This window comes from Sarcophilus harrisii, chromosome 2 (genome assembly GCF_902635505.1).
Source record: "Sarcophilus harrisii chromosome 2, mSarHar1.11, whole genome shotgun sequence".
Lineage (NCBI taxonomy): Eukaryota > Metazoa > Chordata > Mammalia > Dasyuromorphia > Dasyuridae > Sarcophilus > Sarcophilus harrisii.
Genome location: NC_045427.1, coordinates 71,002,343 through 71,029,708, shown reverse-complemented (window position 1 = coordinate 71,029,708; position 27,366 = coordinate 71,002,343). Strand labels below are relative to the sequence as shown.

Below are 27,366 nucleotides of genomic sequence, written 5' to 3'. Positions count from 1 at the left end.
TCTAAATATTCAGCAGACTTTTACAATCTTCCAGATGTACACATTGTTTCCTCTTCAACCCAGATGAGAGTAAAGTTCCAACAGTACCAATCTTTTACCCCCATTTACTTCTTCTATATTAATTCTTCCTTTCACACCCCATTTTAAATATATAATTGCTTCCTTTTACTTTTTTTTTTCAATTTTGCTTTTTAGAATCATCCAACAATATACAACTCGGTCTCAATCTTTCAAATTACCTTAGTAATGATGACAGTTTTAATAGTACTGATAATATGTTCATATAAATAAATGTATATATAACATTCATGTATGTACATATGTATATATGTAAACTGTTTGACTTTAATAAGTACCTTATAATTAGTCTTTAATGTTTTCCTTATATTTCTTCTGGAGCTTTTATATAAAATTTTTCCATTAAGTTTTGGCCTTTTTTTTACAAGTTCTTGAAAGTCAAATTCAACAATATTCAACAAATATCCTTTTTATATATTCATATATATCTATATTCAAATATATTATTTCATATGTTAAAATATATTTATATATTTTATATATTCAGGATTATACTAAACTTTTAGGGGCAAGTTATGGTTTTGGATGCAATTTGATCTCTTTTGCTCTTCAAAATTTAATAGTCTAAGACTTATAGTCTTTTAGAGTAGAAGCTGCTAAATCTTGTGAAATCTTGACAGTGTTTCTGGAACATTTAAATTGTTGTTGTTTTTTCTTTGTTATTTGCAATATTTTCTCCTTAACCAGGGAGTTCTGAAACTTGGCTATGACATTCTTATAAGTTTTTCTCCTGGGATGTCTTTAAGATGGTAATTTTTCCCCCTAATTCCATTTGATCTTGTTCTAGAACTTCAGGGGAATTTTTCTTTAAAATTTCTTATAATACTGTATGGAGATTCTTTCTTTGATCATAACTTTTATGTATTCTGAAAAATTATATTGTCTCTCCTTGATCTGTTATCCAGATCAATCATTTTTCTAACTAGATGTTTCAGATTCTTTTCTATTCTTTTCTAGTTATATTATACCTTGGTGTCTTAAAACATCATTTAATTCCACTTGCCTAATTCCAGTTTTCAAGAAGTTGTTTTATTTCTTGAGATTTTAGACCTCTTTTTCTAATTGGTTAACTTTCTTTTCCTAATTTTCTTGGATGTATTTTATTTTTCCCTAATTTTTTCTTAATCTCTTTTATTTGATTTTTTAAATCTCTTTTTAATTTCTTTCAAGAACACTTTTTGGACTTGTGACCATTTGATGCTATAAAGTATTACAATAAGTACTAGTGATGATAAATGTAAAGAAGAAATATTTTACCTTTACATTTTGCCTAGCAGGAGTACATTGCATATTTAGAAACTAGAATGTATCAATTCTCTTTAATTTTGTCAATATGAATATTACTTATAACAAAATAATTAAAACTTTACCATTTGGTAGATAGTCTTTGGGAATTGCTGACTCTATGGCTGTCCTTGTTCTGAGCCTCTCCCAACTTAACTAGGCTGGTCTTCATATAATCCTATGTGTTGCTACATAAGGCCCAAGGCTCAAATTCATAGTAATTTGGCTTTTGAAATTATAGTTACAAAAAATATGACCCCAGTGACAATGGTCCGGGTAAAAGAAAAAAGGCTCTTTAACAATAGGATTGGGATTCCTTTCTCCTTTATGACGATTAATGCTTCCAAGACTCTCATGCTCCTAATGAAAGAACACAAAGAAATAAAAGGACAGGGCCAATCCTAGGTGCTTATAAGAGATGATATCAGATCTATTAGATGCAGTTTTTAACAGAATAAAAAGACTTGATTAGGATTGGATGCTAGGGACCAGGAGATCACTATATACTTCAACAACAATACTATATGATGACCAGTTCTGATGGACTTGGCCATCCTCAGCAAGCAGATCAACCAAATCATTTCCAATGGAGCAGTAAGGAACTGAACCAGCTACGCCCAGAGAAAGAACTCTGGGAGATGACTAAAAACCATTACATTGAATTCCCAATCCCTATATTTATGCCCACCTGCATTTTGGATTTCCTTCACAAGCTAATTGTACAATATTTCAGAGTCTGATTCTTTTTGTACAGCAAAATAACAGTTTGGCCATGTATACTTATTGTGTATCTAATTTATGTATTAATATATTTAACATCTACTGGTCATCCTGCCATCTGGGGGAGGGGTGGGGGGTAAGAGGTGAAAAATTGGAACAAGAGGTTTGGCAATTGTTAATGCTGTAAAGTTACCCATACATATAACCTGTAAATAAAAAGCTATTAAATAAAAAAAAAAAGATTGGATGCTAGTTGACACCCTCTTCATTAAGGCAAGGGGATGGAAATGAAGAATACCAGTTCTTTAGTTCCTGTGTCTTTCCCCCTCTAACTTTCTTATTGCTTGAGCAAGCATCTATATTAATAAAGTCTTATACTTTACTACTTGTTCCTTTCATTGTCACCTTTCATGGTCTACTTTGGAGGACTTAGTGTGAGGAAAGGAAATGCCAGATAATACCATCCTGCTGTTTCTTTATGTATTGAGAAAAAATATCACTGTCTCTCTTCACTCCCCATTTAGAACTCCTTGAAACTCCACCCACACATTCAGTCCTAGTCTTAAATTTCTTCTCTTCCATCACTGGTAGAGATCTAAGTCCCAAAGTTTTTAGAGACTTAGTTCACTTTGCCAGAATTCAGTTTTCACCAGAAAGGCTCTTACACTCAACAAAAGAAGCATATACCTGGGATTCTTACTTGAAATCTTTTGAGCTCAATATAACCTATCAACATCAGTTCTGTTAGCATAACCTTTGCTGAACAAAGAGACAACACAGTAGGATTTTAAATCAAGTAGTGTTACACAAATAACTATAATCCCTGATGATTAAGAGGTTGGAGTTAAATAAATTTATTAATGATGAAGGGATTAGGGAAGGCTTCTTTCTGAAGTTGGCTTTTCACCTGAAATTTCACCTGAAATCCCAAATTTATTGAGTAGGAATTAATGAAATGTGATAATATTTTAAGAATAAGGAATTGAGCAAGCAGAGGTTCAATGGTGGAAAAGTTCAGTGTATATGCAGACCCCTTTGAATATTCTAATTTGGAGAGAATAGTGGTTGAAATTTAGAAAAGTAGAATGGAATCAAAATGTAGGAGACTTTAAATGATAGACAAAGGGATTTTAAATCTTTAAATAGGGAGCTATCAAAAAAACTTGGAGCAGAGGAAAACAGGAGAATCTCAAAAAAGAAAAATGTTAGCCATATGAAAGATGAAGTAGAGTTCTCAAGAAGTTTATATTAACTGAGTGATTGGTTATATTTGAATACCCACCTTACACAGGTTGTTGTCCTTTGTACTCAAAGAGAACAAAAATGACATCATTGTCTCAGGGTCAATGTATAATCATTGATTGTAGCTGAACAGAATAATATGAATATTTGGAATGGAAGTGTCTTTAAATTTTAAAATAGTGAAATAGGAAAATGATATGGATGATGTTTTTTGACTTGAGCATAAATTGTATTTGTGAGACAGAATTGAACAAAGTTGTCAACCTCATTTTCTCTTCCAGAGTCACCAGAAGCAGTGGGGAAAAAAAGAAGCGGAAAAAGTCTATGAGATTGGTACATAAAGATATATTATTTAAATGAAATGTAAAAAAAATGTAGGCATTTATTTAAAAACCACCAATTATAGACTAATTTGTATCTTTTTGTAAATACAAAAGTGTTATCTACATTTTGATCCACATAAGAAATATGAGTGGTTTTTTATTGGTGCTGTTATTAGTTAGAAATATTAACAATTTGAATAGTAGTGAACTTGTTGAGTAATCAAAGAATAAATGCTTATTAAATATTTACTATATACTAGATATATGTGTTATGTGCTAGGGACATAAAATGACAGCAAAAGATAGTCCCTGCCCTCAAGGATCTTATTCTAATGAGGGACACAACATGCAAACAAATATAAACAAATTAAACTGTATAGAAAATAATTAGGAAATAATTAACAGAGGAGAACTACTAGAATCAGAGAATGACTGGGGAAGACTTCTAGTAAAAGATGAGATATGAATTGAGACTTTAAGGAAAGATGGACATTTTTCTTTATTTCAAAGAGGGAATCTGCATGTCAGAAACCTAAAAGATATCCTTTCAAGTGAAAATTGTCTTACCCCAGAAGATCTGGGGTTCAAGAATATGAAGGAATAAAGAGAATCTGAAGGAAATGTCTGTTATAGCTAGCAGTGTCAGCCCATTTTTGCCTGTGGTATTTCTTTATAGGTTGACTATTGGTCAAAATTGGTGAATATATTCCAGGAGCAAATGGAAATTAGAATTTAAGCACACTTCTGGAAATGAGTTGGGGTGTGGGTATCCATTCCAGGGAAATTAGTAGGTAATTGTATTAGGCCTTCTGAGAAAAACAAAGAAGTAAAAACTTTTTTTTCTTTATATGATTTAAAAACATATTTTGCATATGATTTGATGACATATCAGTCTTTAGAGATTGCAAACTTATTCAAATCATGCTGCCATAGCTAAGAAATCCTTAAAAATCTCTTCAGGTAGAATATTTCAGGGCTGTGAAATAAGTTTTAGAAAGGTCTTAATGAGGTTAAATATTTAGCGTTTTGGGGATTAATCATGGGACTCTCAATATATCTCTTCACTTCTCCAATTCAGGTTCACACTCAACTTTAACCTAACTATGGGAAATCAGACCAGCACTTCTGAGTTCCTCCTCCTGGCTTTCTCCAATCACCAAGAATACCTGTTCCCTCTGTTCCTGGTCCTATACCTAGCAGCCCTCCTGGGGAATCTGCTGATCCTTGTTGCTGTTGGCTCAGACTCACGCCTCCATACACCCATGTATGTGCTCCTGGTTAACCTATCCCTAGCAGATCTGTGCTTTACCTCTACTACAGTGCCCAGGCTTCTCTATGCCCTGCTGACAGGGGACCAGACCATCACTCATTCAGCCTGCCTGTCCCAAGTCTTCTTTTTCTTGATGGCAGGCAATGTGGATAGCTACGTGTTAGCTGCCATGGCATGGGACCGATATGTAGCCATATGCAAACCACTGCACTATGCTACTGTGGTGACCCTGCCACGATGTATGGTGCTCCTGGGGGCTGTGTGGGTGGGCACAGCCCTGCACTCCTTGCTCCACACAGTCCTCATTGCTGGTCTTACCTTCTGTACCAATCGTGCTCTTCCATATTTCTACTGTGATGTTCATCCTTTGCTACATCTTGCCTGCTCTGACACTTCCCTCAACTACATGACAGCTATAGTTGAAGGTGGTTCTGTAATCATTTTGCCTGCTATTTGCATTATGGCCTCTTATGCCTTCATTGGAGCTGCTGTTTGTCAGATCCGAGCCCCTGGGGGTTTCCGCAAGGCATTTTCCACCTGTGGATCCCATTTAACTGTAGTAATTCTTTTCTATGGCACTGTAGTGGGGGTCTACTTGCAGCCCCCAAGCCAAGTTAAGGACCAAAAGGAAGCCCGAGATCTTGCAGCCACAATCATGTTCTCTGTGGTGGCTCCAACACTAAACCCCTACATCTATAGTCTGCAGAACAGAGAAATTAAAGCAGCTTTGACAAAGTTGTTTATGGAGAGTTAGGGTCTCAGTAAGCAAAAGACCATTGTAAGATCCTGGCTAGAGCGAGGCTCCCCTTTTTTCACTCTCTCTTCCTGAAAGCAATTTTATTTCAGGCTTGGGCACAAAGGGAAAATCAGTATCTACTGACTATATTGCAGGTACTCAGTATAGTAAGAAAATTCAACTTCTACTGTATCCCTTCAAAAATTCTTCAGTTTTGAGTGCCTCTTCCTGACCTTAAATTGTATCACCTTCTTTGCTTCAGTTCTTCTGTAGGCATCTTCTTCTGAAGTTCCCTTATGTAGGAATGAATTGTAAGACGTTTCTAGAGACAGGAAGGATACAAAGATTCCTAATCAGATTAATAGTTTCCTATGACCCACTAAACATCTTCATCCTGAACTGAAACTTGAGAGATGTTTGATATTAAGATTTTAAGAACTCTTTCTAAAACTTTGTACATTCACAGTTATCTATCCTACTTATTTTCTCAACAGCAATTCAATAAGTATATTTACACAGAGACTCAGATTGGGTATATTCAATGTAAACTATACATTGGCCTTGAAAAACTAAATGAAAGAAATTCCTTAAAAGTCTCAAACAAAGAAAATCAGAGTCGTTTTCTTTCATTAATCTCAACCTCTCTATTCCTAGTTCCAGTATAATAATTGGCATAGTTTCCTAGGCATTGAATGATCAAGACAATGTGTAATCAAATTACACATTGGATGTTTAGAAATTTAGGACTTCATTGGTTGAAGAGTCGTCAGCTATTCACTTGTCGAATCTCAGCCTCTGCTGACACTCTGCTTTATCAACTGATGGAAGAAATAAACTTGATTCTCTTGATAAAACCTTTTTCTCCAAGAGTAGGGCCGGACTAACCAGTAGTCTTAAATTTTTTTGAAAAGGAAGCTTTTCTGAAGGAACAGTTTCCCATTTGTTATATCCCCTCTATTTTTAATCATTAACATATGGATTTGACCTGTAATTTAATTGGCATCAGGAACTCCCTGAAGTTTCCACTACCAATGCATATTGGCACTTTCTCTGCAGCTTAGAGTCTTAGAAAATTACCAAGAATAATGAGAAGTTAAGTAGCTTGCCCAAGCCAAGATCACACAGATAGTCTGTGTTGAAGGCAGTTCTTTCTGGTTCATGTTATGCTGTTATTATGAATAATAATACTTTTAAAAGATATTATAATTATTGTCATTCTACTTTAGTACTTCAAAATATCAGGGTCTAAAATACCCTTACATCGTACATACTTTTCAAATCTAGGTCTTCTGACTAGGTCAGAAAATATACCAATCTGTCATAAAATCTCCTAAGTCTCATCATATTATCCCACCCACTGGTATAATCTTTTCAGATGTGTACACCCCAGACCTCTGTCTTTTCACTTTCTTGACTGTATCTAACACAGAAAATCAACTCTGAAGATCTTTAATTGGAGATCTTTTGGGAGTGACACTCCAGACAAGGAAGAGAAACAGGTAATTTCACTGTCTCATTTCAGCGAACTTCAATGAAAAAGGACAATCATCCATATATCCAAAGCTTGGTGATAATAGAATTGCAACACCTATAAACACAAATATCTGGAGGAGCTTTCTGTCTCTAGAGAGTCCTTCAACTTCATTTCTATGTTGAATCTTTCTATTCCAGTGGTAATCACCTTTCGTGAGCATATATCTCCATGTTTTATAACATGACATTTATGGTCCGAGCATCATTGAAGAGGATTTTTTCTATTGTTATATTTTTCAAGGATTTGGATGATTTTAATGGATGTATTAGAGATATACTGTTGTGAAAAACATGACAGAATTTAGCTTTAGCTAATTAAATGTGTTCATAATCAACAAACAATAAGCACAGAGAGATTGTGTATTCTTTATATCTACACTTAATTTTAAAATTTTATTATTGAGTATCACTTGCAAAGCCTGCTTGTTCTCTGGTTAATGATACCACCATCAGGAATGCCTTAGATTCACCTCTATATTACTCTTATAAAAATTTCATTTTGTGATTAGAAAATAGGCATATGGGTATGTAATTATTAACATTTTCTCTGTCACTTTTTTATTATTAAGTTGTGGTGTTTTTCTTCTTTAAATAATAATGGTTCTCTCTGGGAGCAGGTTTCTTGGGGAGGTTTTCTGGAGGCAGCCTTAGTTTCAGTTAAAAATAAATAATCACCCAAATGCAGCCAGGTAATAAAAGATCAGATCTTTTATTGTCTCCAATATAGCCCGGTTAGTTTTCTTAGAGGCCTCTCTCTCTCCTTGGTTCCAAGAGCTCTTGCAGATTGTCCCTTGCTTCTGCCTCTGCTTTCTTCAGCCTCCAGCCAGCACCTCCTTGCCTGGGGCTGGGCAGCTTTCTGGAGAGCCTTTTAGACCAGCTTTGGTCTCAGTGAGGGAAGTGCAGGGGCCCAGCCACCACAGCTGTGTGAGAGGAAGTGAATCTGGTTGAGCCTCCGAGAGTGGGCTTCTGCTGAACTGACTGATGCTCCTCCACTCTGAATCTTTTCAACTGAACTCTCGACCGAGCCTCTGTCCACTTCTTATATATCATCTCCCAAAGGTTAACTCCTCCTCTGAGAGAATGGGATTATGAGTTTCTCCTAGAGTGCTCTCTGGCCCTGAGAGCTTCAGGGGAGGTGTGAATTCAGATATCTCATACTAAACCCTGAAATCTCCCAAACGTGTGAACTCCAATGAGTACTTAAATACTTCTTGCTTCTATGAGCTCTCTAAAGGTGTGAACACAAACATTGTTTCTATCAGTTGTACTTAGTACCTTGTTTCAAGTTCTGGCTCATATCATCTCATAGGATCAGATCAATCATACTGAACCATGCTAAATTAGATAATTATTGTCTCTATCAACTCTAATGACTTAACACTTTGTAAAGATTCCAACATTAAGTTATGATCTTTTTTCCTCAGCCTGGTATCTTCTGCTGATAAACATATGAACTGAATTCATATATTGACATTATTATTAGAAAAACCTTACAATTGATGCATGATTTAGAGGAAAAACTATACAGGCACAGACTGATGAAATTAAATGTCTGTTATATTCTAGACATTTCTTACTATCTATTGATAATCTTTCAACCTCCCTGCTGGAGTGGAAGTTTTACAAACTATTTCTTACCTAAATTCTATCTTCTACAACATTTACAATATGATTGTACATTTAATAAGCTGGATAAATTAATTAGCTCAAAAGCTGCTGCAAGCAATCCTGTAAATTGACAAGTCAATGTAATTTTCCATTTAACAGGTTTTTATTTTCTTAAGATACATATATGTTCTTTATTCATTCTGAATCTTTTAATTTTTCACACAACAAAACAATTATTAGATACAAATTATCCTTAATATTTTTCTGAAATCTAATGCTTTAAGATTTCTAAGAGGCAAGATAACTCAGGGAGAGCTGGTCAGATTTGGAAAGTGGAGATCAGTGTCAGAGAATGACCCAATGTCATTTTTCTTGGTGAAGAAAGATATAAGGAAAAAAGTCTGAATTTCCTCATTGAGTCCTTTAAACAAACAAATATTAACCACAAGCACTTTGTGTGACTTTGTAGTTCTCTATATACTCTATAGGCAGTAGTATAGTGGATAGTATACAAACAAGTCTTGGAGTCAGGAGGATTCAGATTCTAGAATTAAATGATGGCTTTAGATTCTTACTAGCTGTGTGACCCTGGGCAAATGATAACCCTGTTTGCCTTAGTTTCTGCATATATCTAAATCTATACTTCTTTATATCTATATCTACATATATATATCTTTGCCAGAAAACCCCAAATTGGGTCACAAAGAGTTGGACATAATTGAAGATGAATTGAAGATAATTTTCCCACTGTGCCATTCTCTCAATTTTCATATTTCCTCCTTGAATGCAATCCATTTTATCTATCTTATGAATCTTTGTTCAGCTATGGTCTCTGTATTCTGCTATGCAATATTTTAAATGATACTTTGGATCACTCTTAGGCAATCTCCCTTTCTACATTCTAGTTTTTGTATACTTATGGTACAGGTATCATTTCTGCCCTGACTAATTGTTGTTCCATGTTTGCAGAGATGATATCTAATGTTATTTTTGTCTCAGGATTTAAGAATAAATGTTTAAAAGATAGGATCAGAAATATGTTTAGAAAAAAAGGTGGATATAGCAAGAACAGACAACTACAGAGAAACAATTTAAGTGTTTCACTGGTACCTATAGAATATTGAGAGTCAAAAAGGGATTTGTAAGAGAACTTGGACAAGAAAATTACAGGATAATATTAAAAAGTGTAACTTGAATTTGATTTACATTGTGAGATATATTAATAGTGATAAATTGATTGAAAATAGATTCATTTAACTATATTCCCCTAGACTTAGACCTAGACCTAGACTTAAAATCCTAGACGAGGCCTTTTTAAACTTTTCCACTTGCAACTCCTTTTCACTTGAGAAATTTTTTTACACAACCCTAAGTATATAAATATATAAAATAGTTATAAAAATCAAACATTTATGATAACAAATAATAATTTTGCAACCCCTATATTCAGTTACATAACCTCATATGTGAAATTAAAACCCACAGTTTAAGAAGCTTTGATCTATAGCAATGCTTCACACATGATAGATTTTTAATAAATGGTGTTTGAATGAATGAATGAATGAACAGACATTAGGAGTAATTTATGGGACAAGACTTTTTGATGCATTTTAATTTTCTTCTTGTCTATTTACCTTCAGTTATGAAACAAATGGGGGGGAAAGGAGAAATTATGAAATGTCACTGTGTTTTCCCTGGGCTATGAGAGGAGAGGAAACCCTTGTAGAAGGAAATATGATAGCAATCAGTAGAGAGTGGGTCAGTACTTTGGGTCCTAGTTCCAGAAAAAAAAAATGGAGTAACAATGCAGTCAGGCCAAAACTGAAAATTGACTTGGGAGAGAATGTGTGAATATACTGGCATAAAACTCTGGGTGCCAACAGAGAGTTCCTAGAATATATTTGGTGTTCTTGTCTTCTTAAAATGAGGACACCGAGGAGATAAAGATATCATAATGAGATAACCCTGGAGAACAAAGAGAGAAAACATTACCAGAAGGTCTCTGGAGAGGAAGGGACTAATGAGTCCTTTCATCTTTGATTACTGCTAAAGATACTGTACTGGCCCTTTAAATAACTGCATTCTGCCCTACAGTGGAAGATTGTGATAAGAGTGAGAAATGTATGTTGTGCTTCTCTTTATCTCTTTCCTTATACCCCCTTGCTTGAGCCCAAACCTCTTGTCTTTGAAGAGTTGCAACTTTCAGGGCTTTGGACAGTGAAAGGTTTCCCAAGATGAATCAGAACTGGAGTGAGAATCTCTCACTGGAGGTGAATGGAAGGTTAAGGAGCCTCTTACAAAAGTGAGTGGGGTTTATATGCTTTATACTAGAAGAGTCTTTTTCCGAACCTAGACTTGAGCTGGATCCCTGCCTTCTTTCTCCTTATACCAAATCTAGTAATCTAAGAATAGAAGAATTAAAGGGTAGGTAATCACTGTCTCTACATGCATGGTGGCTACTATATATATATGCATGAATGTATATATTGACTTGATTTGGAGTTCTTATATATATTACAGTTATCTTCACTTTTTTTTAACTTGTACATTTGTACATTGACTGTAATTTTCTTATATCTTCTTTTGTTGATGTGTTTAGGTTTTTTTTTTCATTATTAGATCAATTTATTGGAATGGGTCGTGGAACTATTTATGTCATTATTATTTACATATTAATCAATTAATAACAGTTCCTACACATAAATCAGTATTTACACATTGTCTAAAACCTTTCTGATTCTTAACATCCTCTACCTCATTTCAAGCATTCTGACTTTATATCCATATATTGATATTGCTCATGTAGGATTAGTAAAGACTTACATATTTAAATAGCTGATAAATAGATAAATGGAACACTGAATCCAGAACTGAGTACAAACCTAGCGACCTTTCCACTACAGCATCGCTGACAAAATTAGCCAGAGGATTTCACTTTTTAGACAGCTCTAAACCATTTTTCATGTACACTGGTCATCCTCCCCACCTCCTGACTATAGGAGTCTTCCATTTTCTTCCTGAAATTATTGTTGGGTCTGATGAATGTTCATTTTTATATGGCCTGGAAATAGACCACCCCCTAACTCTGGCCACCAATACCAAATCATGCTGCCATGGGTATACCTTCCCCTTCCTAGGTTCTCTTTTTGTGTTGTTCCCTACTCCTTTTAGTATAAATTCCTTTAAACATAGATTTTTATTTTTTTACTTGTATTTGTAATTGTATATCTAACACTTTAAACAACACCTAGAACATCTGTCTCTATCTCTCTGTTTCTGTTTTTTTGTGTGTGTCTGACTGTGTGTGTGTATATATATATATATATATCATCTATCACCCATCTTTCTTTCTAATTAACCACAAATCATACAAGAAGGATTTTTATTCTTTTCTGGAATAGGAACACTAGGGAAGTTTAGAAGCATTAAAGTCAGAAAAGCACTAAGGGAAACTCAAATAAAAAATATGGTACCCTAAAATTTCTGGAGTTCAAGGCTTTAGAAGTATAAAGAATTCTTCAGAAGAACACTTTGAGGTTTGTTTGAGAATGTTTTTCACTTTCTTCCTGGATCAGTGTCTTTATAATTTTACTATTTTAGAAATTATGGAAACATAAGATCATGAAACTATACAGGTTATGGAAGTCACTTATTAGATAGTGTTTCCTTGGTATATTAGGGTAGAGTGGGAACTAGTAGTACATTTGAGTACCACAGAAGACATTAAAGGAGAAAGAAAGACGTATAAAGTACTGTACTTTTTTCTTCTATACTATTACCTTCAATGAACTTACAATATACATTAATTCAATAAACATTTGTTAAATGTCTGCTGTGTGAAAGCTACTGTCATTCTATTTTATATAAATACCCTGGAGAAATTTCTAAAATGACACCTTAGCTGAAAATTCTCTTGATTTCCTCTTTGGAAATGACACTCAGAGCCTGTGCAACATCCTTATGAATGGTTTCAATGATAACAATGGAACTGACTGTGCAAAACATTTTACAACTATTACCTAATTTTTATCCATACAAAATTGCTGCTAGGACAATTTTTGTTCTCATTTTACAGAAGGGAAACTGAATAAGGTTAAAATTATCACTTGGTGCCAAGCCATACAGGTTGTAAGTGTTTGAGGCTAGATTTGAATACAAGTCTTCTTGATGGCCTATTATCTACCATGCCACCAAAGATTTATAGATGGATTAACATTTTTGGAAATAATTGTAGGAGTTTTTCTTACATTACTTCTTCTCCTCCTCAACCCAGGGTCAGATCCAACCGTAATACAACAGTGGGAAGCCATACTAACACCTCTGAGTTCCTTCTTTTGGCCTTTTCCAGTCACCAAGAAACACTGTTGCCATTGTTTCTGGCCCTGTACGTAGCAGCCCTCCTGGGAAATTTGCTTATTCTTGTTGCCATTGGATCAGACTCACATCTCCACACACCTATGTACATTCTTCTGGTCAACCTGTCCCTGGCAGACTTGTTCTTCACTTCTACCACAATTCCCCGACTTCTCCATGCCCTGCTGACGGGGGACAGGACTATCACCCATTCAGGCTGTCTAGCCCAAGTCTTCTTCTTCCTGTTGGCTGGCAATGTGGACAGCTATGTGTTAGCTGCCATGGCATGGGATCGATATATGGCTATATGCCGACCACTTCACTATGCTGCTGTGGTAACCCTGCCATGCTGTGTGAAGCTCCTAGGGGCTGTGTGGACGGGTACAACCCTGCACTCTCTGCTTCACACATTCCTCACGGCTCGCTTGTCCTTCTGTAACAACCATGCCCTTCCACATTTCTACTGTGATGTCTATCCTTTGCTGCAGCTTGCCTGCTCTGATACCTCTCTCAACTTCCTAGTTGCTCTAATTGAAGGGGGATCTACCATACTATTACCAGCTGTCTGCATTATCACTTCCTATGCCTACATTAGCACTGCTGTATATAGGGCCCGAGCAACAGGAGGTGTGCGCAAAGCACTTGCCACATGTGGTTCCCATCTATGTGTGGTTGGACTTTTCTATGGGACACTGGTGGGTGTTTATTTGCAGCCCCCAGGTCAGCTGAATAATTGGGGAAGAGATCAAGATCTGGTGGCCACAATCATGTTTTCTGTGGTGGCTCCAACACTAAATCCTTATATTTATAGCCTGCAGAATCGTGAAATTAAAGCATCATTGGCAAGGATATTTATGGTAAATAGGAACTAGTGTCAAGATAATCCCAGCACATGACCCCTGTTGAAGGACTTAAAGCTCCTTGCTTGAACTTGTAGCCTTATTTACAGGAACATAGAATAAGAGCATTACAATTTGAGGGTAGTAGTTGTTTAATACGAACCATATTTGAAAAAGCCCCCACTACAACATATCCTATAAGGGGCCATCCTGCCTTTGCTTGAAAACTTATAATGAGGGGAAACCCAATACTACTAAATGCAACACATTCCTCATTTGAAACTGGCAAAAGTGTTAGGAAATTTTTCTTTACATGAAACTTATCATCAATTTTTTGTGTTTTCCATTCATTGCTCCTGGTTTCAGTCTCTGAAGGTAAAAAGTGCAAACCTAATTTCTCTTTTGGGGGCAATTATATAACACAGTAGATGGAGTGCCAGGCTGGAGTTGGGAAGATGAGGCTTTTGGAGTTCAAATCCAGTCTCAGGTATGTACTAACTGTGTGATCCTGAACAAGTCATCTTAATCCTGTTCACTTCAGTTTCATTTTCTTTAAAATGAGCAGGAGAGGGGAATAACAAATCATTCCACTGTTTCTGCCAAAGAAAAACCCAAATGAGATTACAAAGGATCAGACACGAATGAAACTAGTGAACAACAACAACAAAAAAAAAATTGAAGACCTCTAACATATCACTTTGAACACCAAAAAAAAAAAAAAATTTGAAGACCGCTAACATATCACCTTTGAGTCTTCTCTTCTCCAGGAAAAACATTCCCAGCTCCTATTCTCCAATCACATGAAGACAGGATCTTCACCATTTTGGTGGTCCTTTTCTAGATGACCACTAACTTATCAATGTCCTTCCTAAAATGTAATGTCCAGAACTGAAAGTAGTTTTCTGGACATGATCCTTCTCAGTCAGAGATGGATGACTATGACTTCATTGTTCCTAGAATCTATGCTCCTATTAGTGAAGGCAAAGACTGCATTGTTTTTGTCTCCCACATTAGACCAGTGATTCATCTCAATTCTTATTTTGTACATTTGTTCTTCTTCTCAGTAGACAAGCAAAAAAAGGCATAAACTTAAACTATGGTTAGAAACTTTTTTCCAATAAAATTTATTTATTTAAGCTTTTTTATTTATAAATAAAGTATAATATAAATATAAAATAAGCATAAATAAGGGAAATAAGGGACAATTCAGATCTGTAATTTCAAGCACTCAGCATGGAAACATATCAGCTTTATGTCATCTAATTCAAAGACTTTTCATACTGTATAACACTACTTTGTCTTGCTTTTAAGACCTCTTCTTGTCCCATGACTTCTCTCTGGCTTTCAATAGTTTTCCCTTCTTTTTTTTTCATAATTTGAATTAATCATGCATGAGGACAAGCCTTGTTATTTTTTTCTGTGATCAATAAGGGCTATGTTTAGTTTCCCAGTCTGTAAAAAATAAACTGCCTTTACATCTGTATATTAACATTTCAGCTTGTCCAGGATCTACTAGAGATTACTACTGATAATACTGAAAGTATTCATGATATTGTATGAAAATATAAAATCATTCATGAAGATTCATATCATAGTAGCATAGATTTAGAGCTGGAATAGACATTAAAAATAATATAGTATGAGTTCATACTTTATAAATGAAGAAATTATGACTCAGAAAATTTAAGTGATTTTCCCAAAGTCAAGGAGCTCATAAATATAAAAGGTAGAAGTGGAACATAGGTCTTCTGGGCCCAAATTTAATGTCATTTTTTTACTATACTTTATTTCCTATTGAAAATATAGGGGTTCTTGTTAGATATATAGTTTTGATCTTATGTATCTCATCTACTTCCTCCTTAAATTTTCTATTTTTACTTCAGGAATGATGATTTATGTCTTTGTATGGTGAATAAAGAGTTAATTTCATGGATTGTGCTAACCAGAACCCCAGTGTATCAATACCAGGAAAAGAAAAGCATAGCCAAAGACCTTCAAAATAAAATTAGAGACAATATAACTGTTATACCTCTGCCCATTCCATTGGGCTATGCCCTGAAGGACTTCCAGATGGCAATGCTGCCATATGCATATTTAAGAGAATTCAACTCATTATTGATTAAGAGAATATTAAATCTATATTTGACTACTTGCCATCTAGGGGAGGGTATGGGGGAAGGGGAGGGAAATAGGAAGACAAGGTTTTGCAAGAGCTAATGTTGAAGAATTGTCCATGCATATGTTTTGAAAAATAAAAAGCTTTAATATAAAAATAATAATCAAATCAAATATATATATATACATATATATATTTTAAAAAGAGAATGTTAAATCTTTGTACTGTAGACCTATCTGAGTAGAAAAGGGAGCTTTTAAGATAATTGTGGGACTACAAAAAAAAATGTTCAAAGGAGGCAAACACAAACTTTTGAATGTCTTCCTACAGTTCTCTGAGTTGCAAAAACAAAAGCTAACTAAAATTATCCAAAATTCCCATGACTTCCAGCAAGTCTAATACCAGAGAATGTCAAAAGCAGACTCCTTCCCTTTGATGAAAAGATTTGTTAATTGTGATATTTTTGTGTGTGACCAGCAAATGGTAGAAAAAAGTTAAACTAGATGTAGTAAGCTACATATTACCTTTCAAATGAGATTAATATGACATTAACCCTTGGCCTCAAAGTATAGTAACCCTAGATTACCAATACTTTAGTTGTGGTGGCTAAATTTAATTCTAGCCCCATAAGTACCCAATCACACTGGTAGTCTTATTATCCAGAAGGTGAAAATGGCCATCTCCCTTAGGGAAGAGTGGGCCAGATTTCAGATCAGATATCTCTCACAAACCAAGCCATTATTCTATTTAATCAACAACTACATATAAACACAATTACATACACAAACATTTGTATGTATATATATATATATATATATATATATATATATATTTACATGTACATATTTTTGACACCACAAATATGAGTGTCACAAAATTAAGAATTGAAAAAGACTCTATACATCATCTAATGCATTCTGTTTTAAATATATTAAGTTTGAGAAGTCTCTGAGATATCCAGTTCCATAATGTCCAATAAGCAATAGTGAGACTGGAGGTCAAGAGAGAGATTAGAGCTGGATAAACAGATCTGAGAATCATCTACATAAAGGTAGTAATTGACTCCACAAGAGCTAATTAGATCATCAAGTAAAATGGTATGGATTAACAAGATCCAAGATAGAGCCTTAGAGGAACTCTGACTGTTAGGGTTTGACTTAAAAAAGGAAAATTGAGATGAAATAAGCAGAGATATAGAAGGAAAACCAGGAGAGAACAATATCATGGAATCAGAGAAAAAGGAGAATCAGAGGGAAGTTCAAAGGCTGCTGAGAATGATGAAGACTTTTAAAAGGCTATTAGATGTAGCAATTAAGAGATCATTAGCAAACTTGGAGAGAAAAGTTTCACTTGAAAATGAAGTTGAAAACCACATTGTAGGAAGGAAAGGAAAGGCACAAATTGCATATGACTTTTGCAAGGAGTTTATCCATGAAGTGGAAGAGTGATATAGGATGGTAACTAATAGGGATGAGCAGATTAAGTGAAAGTTTTTTTTTTTGTTTGTTTGTTCCTAATTTTTGAGGATGGAGGTGATGCAGACATTTTAGTAGATGGTAAAGAAAAAGCCAGTCTGCAGGGGAAAACTGAAAATTATAAGTGAGTAGAGAAACAGAAAGTTATGACCAAAAAGAGAACCTTAATGCAATAATGCAGGAAATAATCCAAGAAAATTGTACAGGAGTGAAAACCATGATGGGAAAATAGAAATAGAAAATATCCACTGATCACCACCTCAAAGAGATCCTTTTGGAAAACACACAAGAATATTACTGTCAAATTTCAAAACCCTCAGATCAAAGAGAAAATTTTGCAAGAAATTTAAAAAAATATATGCTGGAGCTGCAATGAGAATTTTACAAGAATTATCAGCAGCTACAATAAAAGACCACAGGTTCTGGAAACATATCTATCAGTAATCAAAAGAACTAGGCCTGTAGCTACAAATATCATATCCAGCAAAATTTTCTATAATTTTGAATGAGAAAAAATGGACATTCAATGAACTTGCAGATTTTCAGGGCTTCCTATCAGTCAAACCTGAACTAAGCAGAAAATTTAACTAAGAACCAATATTAAAGATCAATTTTGGTCAAAGGATATGAACAGACAATTCTCAGACAAAGAAATTGAAACCATTTCTAGACATATGAAAAGATGCTCCAAGTCGTTATTAATCAAAGAAATGCAAATTAAGACAACTCTGAGATACCACTACACTCTTGTCAGATTGGCTAGAATGACAGGGAAAAATAATGCGGAATTTCGGAGGGGATGTGGGAAAACAGGGACACTAGTACATTGTTGGTGGAATTGTGAATACACCCAGCCATTCTGGAGAGCAATTTGGAACTATGCTCAAAAAGTTATCAAACTGTGCATATTCTTTGATCCAGCAAGTGTTACTACTGGGCTTATATCCCAAAGAAATCTTAAAGAAAGGAAAGGGACCTGTATGTGCACAAATATTTGTGGCAGGTCTCTTTGTAGTGGCCAGAAACTAGAAACTGAGTGGATACCCATCAATTGGAGAATGGCTGAACAAATTGTGGTATATGAATATCATGGAATATTATTGTTCGGTAAGAAATGACCAACAGGATTATTTCAGAAAGGCCTGGAAAGACTTATATGAACTGATGCTGAGTGAAATGAGCAGGACCGGAGATCATTATATACTTCAACAACAATACTATATGATGATCAATTCTCATGGAAGTGGCCATCTCCAGCAGTGAAATGAACCAAATCAGTTCCAATAGAGCAGTAATGAACTGAACCAGCTATGCCCAGCGAAAGAACTCTGGGAGATGACTATAAACCATTACAGAGAATTCCTAATCCCTATATTTTTGTCTGCCTGCATTTTTGATTTCCTTCACAGGCTAATAGTACACTATTTCAAAGTCCAATTCTTTTTGTACAGCAAAATAATTGTTTGGACATGTATGCATATTGTATTTAATTTATACTTTCACATATTTAATATGTATTGGTCAACCTGCCATCTGGGGGAGGGGGTGGGGGGAAGGAGAGGAAAAATTGGAACAAAAGGTTTGACAATTGTCAGTGCTGTAAAATTACCCATGCATATAACTTGTAAATAAAAAACTGTAATAAAATTTTTTTTAAAAATCAAAAAAGATGAATTTTAAGGAATTCAGCATGGACAAATTGCTTAAACATGGATTGTAGAGGGCTGGAACCCTAGAGAAGTATGCTTGAAACAAGGTGTTAACTCAGTGGAATTGATGAGATGATAGTTCTCTAGTTCACATATATACTTAGTACTTAGTATAGTGATGTAATGATTCTCTAAGTTCACACATAATCAGTATGCTGTAATGATGTAATTACAATAAAATATATAAGGGCTAAGAAGGACTGGAAGATAGACATTCTATCTCTGACCAGCCTCATGGTGACTTTCATGCCTCCTCCACTAAGATCAAGACTGGGCCAGAATAAAGAATCTCGACTCTATTCTTGACCATTCTCATGGTGCCTATCCTGCTGAGACCAAGGCCCTTTCAGAAGACTACCAGAAAGCTAACCCAGACATTACAACGGACAAATTGTTTAATGTTATTTTTATATGGGAAATATATAGCATATATTTAAGATTCATATCAGCAATAGGGTAGCTCAAAAGAAAGCTTGGCAGAGTTAAGGTAAAAATAGTAATCATGTTATACAAATGAGGTGTGGAGGAAGAATAAACAGAGGCATTAGAGAGGAGACAAGGGCTCATAGTTCTGAAAACTTATTCACATAAGGAATGGGTTTAATAGTCAATATTACATATATACCATGAAGGGTATATATGAACCCTTTTTTTCACCAAGAGAACATTTTTTTAAACACAACATTCGATGCAATATATGACATCCACATTATTTAGTGTCTAGCTCTCTGAGCACAAATTCTTCTGCTTTTCTTTTATCTTGCTCATATGTGTATGATGAGGATTGAATCCATCAATCTTCATGCTCAAAACCTTTCTAGTGAGGTTATTAAGCTTATGTGACTGACACAACCATTTAGAAGTTGAATGAATGAATGCCATGATGAGAGTTTTTAGTAGTTTTTCACAAAATAAGTCTTGATTGGAACTATGCTCAAAAAGTTATCAAACTGTGCATACCCTTTGATCCAGCAGTGTTACTACTGGGATTATACCCCAAAGAGATTATAAAGAAGGGAAAGGGACCTGTATGTGCACGAATGTTTGTGGCAGCCCTCTTTGTAGTGGCTAAAAACTGGAAACTGAATGGATGTCCATCAGTTGGAGAATGGCTGAATAAACTGTGGTATATGAATATTTTGGAATATTACTATTCTGTAAGAAATGACCAACAGGATGATTTCAGAAAGGCCTGGAGAGACTTACACGAACTGATGCTGAGTGAAATGAGCAGGACCAGGAGATCATTATATACATCAACAACAATACTATATGATGACCAGTTCTGATGGACCTGGCCATCCTCAGCAAGCAGATCAACCAAATCATTTCCAGTGGAGCAGTAATGAACTGAACCAGCTATGCCCAGAGAAAGAACTATGGGAGATGACTAAAAACCATTACATTGAATTCCCAATCCCTATATTTATGCCCACCTGCATTTTTGATTTCCTTCACAAGCTAATTGTACAATATTTCAGAGTCCGATTCTTTTTGTACAGCAAAATAACCTTTTGGTCATGTATACTTATTGTGTATCTAATTTATATTTTAATGTACTTAACATCTACTGGACATCCTGCCATCTGGGGAGGGGTGGGGGTAAGAGGTGAAAATTGGAACAAGAGGTTTGGCAATTGTTAATGATGTAAAGTTACCCATGCATATATCCTGTAAATAAAAGGCTATTAAAAAAAACAAAACCAAAACAAACCAAAACAAAAAAAAACAAAATAAGTCATGAGGGGGGATTACATACCCAATGGAGATCTATAAATGTGTATATATATATATATGTATATATATATTATATATATATATACATATATATGTATATATATATATATATATACACACACACACACACACACAGTGTGTGTGTGTGTGTGTGTGTGTGTGTGTGTTTTTCACCTTGGTGAAAAATGTTTTCTCTTGAAAGCATTCTGCTCATTGTTTCTTATAGCACAATGATATTCCACCATATTCATACATATCACATCTGTCTCACACTTGGTCTTTTATAATATAGTCTGCTGATGTGTTTCCTTGTCTTGTCTCTTCAATTCAATTCACTTTCCATTGAAATGTTAAAGGGATTTTCTTAAAGTTTAGGTATGCTTATGTTACCACCCCATTATTCTATAAAATTCAGAGGGTCCCTTTTTCCTTCAATATCAAATACAAATTCTTTTCTGGCATTTGAAGTCCTTAATAAACCAGTCCTCTCCCCACTTCTCAAATTTTTTTCAGTATTACATCTTATTCACTAACACATACTTCTGAATCTAGTAATAATGTCCTCTAATTTATCTCCCAGCACTGTACCTATTCTTTGCCTACCCCTCTGCCCAGAATGCTTTCCCTCTTCATCTCTGCCAAATTGTTTCCTTGAATTCCTTTAAATATCAACTTAAGCCCATCTTTTACAGGCAGCCCTTCTAAACCTCTTTTAATTCCAGCACTTTGTATTTATTTTTCTCATATTTATCCTATGTATAGCTTGTTTATATATATTTGTCTACTTATTGTCTCCCCATTTAGATTGGGAGCTCCCTTATGGCAGAGTCTGCCTTTTGCCTCTTTTTTTTTTTTTTTTTTTAATTCCTAGTGCTATCACAGTGCCTGGATAAAGTAGATGTTTAATAAATGTTGTTTGACTGATTGTCTCTGTTTCATGCTGGTTTAATTGACAGTCTCTAGTTAATTGCTTAAAGAAAATTTATGCAACAATTTTTGTGACCCAGAAAGGACTATACTAATCTTAGTCTTTTTCACATCTGAGAATTTCCACTGTGCAATAGGATGGTTGGTATACACATATCAGAATATACATATAATATTACTAGTATATACACAAAATAAATCATGAAATCCATCTCAAGTCTTCAAGCTTTTTTATTGACTGTCCTCTGCTAAGAATTTCATTGTCTTTATGTGTGCCTTGTGGATTTTCTAGGTTCCTTCAAAGCTCAGCTAAAGTGCCAACCTCTTCAGAGTTCTATTCTGATTCCTCTCATTAACTCTCAATAAATTAGTTTTATTAACTCTGTAAACACAAGCTACCTATTTGTGTTGTATATTTTATTTCCATTAAATCACAAAATGTAAGCGCCATGTGACCTGGAGCTGTTTCATTTATGTACAATATTGTAGGTATTTAATATATACTTGTTGGATGAGTGGTGGAATGGTGATGTTTGACTGTGACTATCTTTTTCATGGAGAAAATCCAATCAAATGAGAAAGCATAATTACATGAGAAGTTGGTACTAATGACTAAATAAATGAAAAGGTGGTAAATGCTTCAAGCCTGCAGACACCAAAACCCATTTCCTCTCTTGGAATCTGAGCTCAAAAAGGTCTCCAAGTGAAGATCTATGCTGGACTGTCTGGGTAGACTACTCTGGGCTGCCAGGGCCATACATGCCAGTGTTCAGCACCCACCCGGATAAACACAGAGACAACCGCATAGGAAGGTGCAAACAGTCTGTCTTTATTCAATCATCCTCTCAGTGGGGGTAGCAGGAAGTAAGAAAGCTAATTCTGCTCAGAGCTATCTATTTATGCTTCCTCTCTTCCTGGATTACTTCTGCCCACCTACTCAGCCCTGCCCTAGATGGAGCCACAGAAGGGAACCCTGTGGAGTTAACTTTGCATCCCAAGAGGAGATCTAGGAAGAGCACACACCCCTCGCCACCTCAAGAAATCTATTCCTATAACACTTGCAAGACACAACCTCCTGCCTCAGAAAACAAGCCCCTTTTTAACTCCTGGGCCTGCTCTGCTAAGCTGATGTGGCATGCAGGGTATGTGACATATCTCGGAGACAGAGGAATTCCCCTTACAAAGATCCATAAAGTTGATTCTATATTGGGTGCAAGGAGAGTGTATTGTAGGTACAACCCAAGTTAAGCAACTATCACATGAACTACTGGTCAGAATAAGTGGACAGAGCCTGCCTCTGACAGCAGCTTATACTAGTAGGTGGGATAATGTGAATGTGAGAAATTTCATGACAGTTTGATGCATTTCTGAGTTTTTCAAAAAACTCACCAAACCCAGATTAGGAAATAGTATAAAATATGACAGTAAGAATGTTTCAGTCTCTGATACCATGAAGTATTGAAGGGAGATAGTCAAAATGGTAAAGTTTTAAATAAAAATTTGTATTGTTATTCATAATAATAAATAAATAAAAACCAGGAAGCTCTCTGTTCAACTCATTTCTCTGACACATTCTGGCAGTGTGACTTTGAGTAAGTCAGTGAAGCCCTCATTTCTGCAGGACTCTGCTGTGGAGATCATTAATAGGGGGAGTTTCCTCATTCAGGCAGTTTCTGACACTGATTAAATTGTAGGTCCAATCCTTATCTGTATTATTATTTTTTAAAAGAAGGAGCACAATGGATATGAAGCTATGACTCTATTATTCTCTTCTTAAAAGAATTTTTTTTTATGCTTCAAAACTACTACTCAAGGCCCAGACCTACTCTTAAGAGAAAAGCATTTAGTCAAGTAAAACCATTTCTGTTTCTCTGATCAATTGAAAAGGTAAAATGTTTCACTATGTGAATCATAATTCTTGAGTTATTACTTTTGACCTTACCCAGATCAGGAAAGTGGACAGAAAGGTATTTCATTTGCAACAAAGAGAAGAAAAAAGACTTTTTGGTAAACTTGGTCCATTGACTTATGAGAATTTAAAACTTGGCTCTTTTCATCTGATCATTCTTGGTTCCTAAATTTTATTCTCTTAAACTTCTTGGTCACATCAATTTCCTTTCATCATTAGGAAAAAATTGATTCATTTCTTAGATTTTTTTTTCTTTCTGCTAGAAGAAGGAAGGTATCCATTGATACTTAGCAATCTTGCACTGTACTGGACAGGATCTTGAACTGAGAGTGAGTAAACATTTTTAGCCATAGGTGAGAAATTAACTAATTGTGTGACTTTGGGCAAGTCTCAAGAGCTGCTCAAAATTGAGTTTCCTCAAAAATAAAATGAGAGAGTGACACACTAAGTAATCTCTACACTCCCTTCCAATTCTAAAATTTTATGACTTTCACCTTAAATCGTAAAAAACACATCTTATCCCTGTTTAGTTTTGTATAAGTTTATTATTGATGAGTCTCAAAGAATTCAGGCTACTTTATCCTGTTCATGTCTTTTATTGCAGAATTTTTGTAATGAAAATGTTTTGGTAGCAATAGTTGACCTAACCAGGGTTTGAGTTTAGACAATTTAACATCAGACTATATTGTCTGATGTATTAGACTTCTAAACACCTAATATATCATTCTAGACAACATATTCTGTTGGATATTTAGTACCTGGGAAATTATCAATTAGGATGGTGACATATCAATTAGGATAGTGACATTTGGAAGAAGATGGCAGTAATGAAAAAGAAAATGTCTCTGATTTTACTTTGAGACTTTTTAGGAACTCTTTATTTAGTTCTTCAAGGCTGATATAAGTAGATTGTGGAAGATGCCATTCCTGAATTTATGTGTATATGCCTTTGCCTTATTATTGAGAGACAAATTAGGATTAATATTTATGAGGGCACCATGTTCTAGAAAACATTGTCAAAACCTAACTCTCTCAAATTGCAATTGAGGATGAAGATGTTTAATGGGCCACAAGTAACTTTTAGGCTGATTAGAAAATTTTGTATCAGGTAGAAATTTGTTATGATTCTTCTTGCACCTAGAAACATTATATAATTCATTCCTTTATAGGGTCACTTCAGGCTAAGGTAGAAGGAAATAGGAAGATGACATGACTTTCTTTGAGAGCTAGAGAATGGATGGAAATCAAGAAGGGTTTACAAGAAGGACATACAATTCAAAGTTTGGAGGAGAAACTTAAAATTTAAGGATCTTTGAGAGAAACAAGCAGAAGCAATTATAGTACAAGATACTGATTTTTTTCTTATTCAGTTCTCCAAGTCTGAAATAAAATTTCTTCCATTGAAAAAAATGTCTGAATTGGGTACACACATGTATGTAAATTTACCTATAGTTGGTCACTGGTGAAATGAATAGAGGAGTGAAAAACAGTAGCAGGGATCCTACTCTGGCCATCTGATTCACAAAGACCCTAACCCTAACTACCCATAAACAGCTTTGTAAGGGCTGCTTTGATTTCTCGGTTCTGCAAACTATAGATGTAAGGGTTTAGTGTTGGAGACACTACAGAGAACATGACTATGGCCACTAGATCTTGGGGTTCCTCTTGACCTTCCATTTGCCCTGGAGGCTGTAGGTAGACACTCACTACAGTTCCATAGAAAAGTATAACCACAGTTAGATGGGATCCACAGGTGGAAAATGCCTTGCGGAGACCCCCAGGGGCTCGAATCTGACAAACAGCAGCTCCAATGAAGACATAAGAAACCACAATGCAAATAGCAGGCACAATGACTACAGAGCCACCCTCAACTAAAATCATCATGTAGTTGAGGGAGGTGTCAGAGCAGGCAAGATGTATTAAAGGATGGAGATCACAGAAAAAGTATGGGAGAATACGATTGCTACAGAAAGTAAGACGAGCAAGGAGAACTGTATGGAGTAATGAATGCAGGGCTGTGCCCACCCACACAGCCCCTAGGAGCACCATACATCGTGGCAGGGTCACCACAGTAGCATAGTGCAGTGGTTTGCATATGGCTACATATCGGTCCCATGCCATGGCAGCTAACACATAGCTATCCACATTGCCTGCCATCAAGAAAAAGAAGACTTGGGACAGGCAGGCTGAATGGGTTATGGTCTGGTCTCCTGTCAACAGGGCATAGAGGAGCCTAGGTACTGTAGCAGAGGTGAAGCACAGATCTGCCAGAGACAGGTTGACCAGGAGCACATACATAGGTGTTTGGAGGCGTGAGTCTGAGCCAACAGCAACAAGAATCAGCACATTCCCCAGGAGGGCTGCCAGGTATAGGACCAGGAACAGAGGGAACAGGAGTTCTTGGTGACTGGAGAAAGCCAGGAGTAGGAAGTCAGAGGTGCTGGTCTGATTTCCTGCTGTCATGTTGTTGTTGTGTCTGAGAGTGGGAAGATGAAGAGATGGATTGAGAGACAGTCCCACAGCTAATCTACCCAAATGCTGGATAGTTAAGCTCATTAAGATATTTTTAAAAAGCATGTTTCCAAGCCTGAAGTGATTTCGAAGATTTCCCAACTACGTCAGTATCAGTGGAATAAGTGTAGAAGCTCTAAAGTGCACTGATGTGTAATCAAGTCACAGATAAAATGCATGTTATAAAATCATAATAGGAAAAATTCAATACTTTTTCATATTTCCAAAAGGCCCTAATGTAATGCCTTATACCTTCATTTGTAATGGATACTAATGCTCCAACTCATTTCTAGAAGTTTGACTAATTAAACTCAAACCCACTTTCCTATGGTATATATTAACTTTGACCACTTACTCCCAAACTCTCTCTAGAATAATTATCTTGTAAAAAAAATCAAGATGAGGGCAACACTGTTAGCTATACCTCATACTCCTTTCTGGGAGATTTTTTAAAATTCTGGAGCTCCACAAAAAGTTATCAAATTGTGCATACCCTTTGATCCAGCAGTGTTTCTACTGGGCTTATACCCCAAAGAGATACTAAAGAAGGGAAAGGGACCTGTATGTGCCAAAATGTTTGTGGCAACCCTGTTTGTAGTGGCTAGAAGTTGGAAAATGAATGGATGCCCATCAATTGGAGAATGGTTGAGTAAATTGTGATATATGAATGTTATGGAATATTATTATTCTGTAAGAAATGATCTGCAGGATGAATACAGAGAGGATTGGCAAGACTTACATGAACTGATGCTGAGTGAAATGAGCAGAACCAGGAGATCATTATATACCACAACAATGATACTGTATGAGGATGTATTCTGATGGAAGTGGATTTTTTTGACAAAGAGAAGATCTAACTCAGTTTCAACTGATCAAAGATGGACAGAAGCAGCTACAGCCAAAGAAAGAACACTAGGAAATGAATGTAAACTGCTTGCGTTTTTGTTCTTCTTCCCGGATTATTTATACCTTCTAAATCCAGATCTCCCTGAGCAA

At 35.6% G+C, this 27,366-nt stretch overlaps 3 protein-coding genes across 3 annotated transcripts; 2 read left to right on the top strand and 1 right to left on the bottom strand.

Moving 5' to 3' along the window:
* Positions 1–4,750: 4,750 nt before the first annotated feature.
* LOC100924535 (olfactory receptor 1361-like) lies at positions 4,751–5,671 on the top strand. The gene has a single exon (XM_012540836.1). It carries the CDS (start codon positions 4,751–4,753, stop codon positions 5,669–5,671), a length of 921 nt encoding a protein of 306 aa, XP_012396290.1.
* A 7,307-nt stretch (positions 5,672–12,978) lies between these two features.
* On the top strand, positions 12,979–14,019 carry LOC100924274 (olfactory receptor 1N1-like). Its single transcript, XM_003759035.1, has one exon. The coding sequence runs from the start codon at positions 12,979–12,981 to the stop codon at positions 14,017–14,019; it is 1,041 nt and encodes a 346-aa protein (XP_003759083.1).
* Positions 14,020–25,395: 11,376 nt separating this feature from the next.
* Positions 25,396–26,322, bottom strand: LOC116420962 (olfactory receptor 1361-like). The gene has a single exon (XM_031949241.1). The coding sequence runs from the start codon at positions 26,320–26,322 to the stop codon at positions 25,396–25,398; it is 927 nt and encodes a 308-aa protein (XP_031805101.1).
* Positions 26,323–27,366: the final 1,044 nt, after the last annotated feature.

Excerpts from the sequence above, each read along its gene's own strand:
- LOC100924535 (XM_012540836.1), top strand. The coding sequence starts at position 4,751 with ATGGGAAATCAGACCAGCACTTCTGAGTTCCTCCTCCTGGCTTTCTCC.
- LOC100924274 (XM_003759035.1), top strand. The coding sequence starts at position 12,979 with ATGCCACCAAAGATTTATAGATGGATTAACATTTTTGGAAATAATTGT.
- LOC116420962 (XM_031949241.1), bottom strand. The coding sequence starts at position 26,322 with ATGACAGCAGGAAATCAGACCAGCACCTCTGACTTCCTACTCCTGGCT.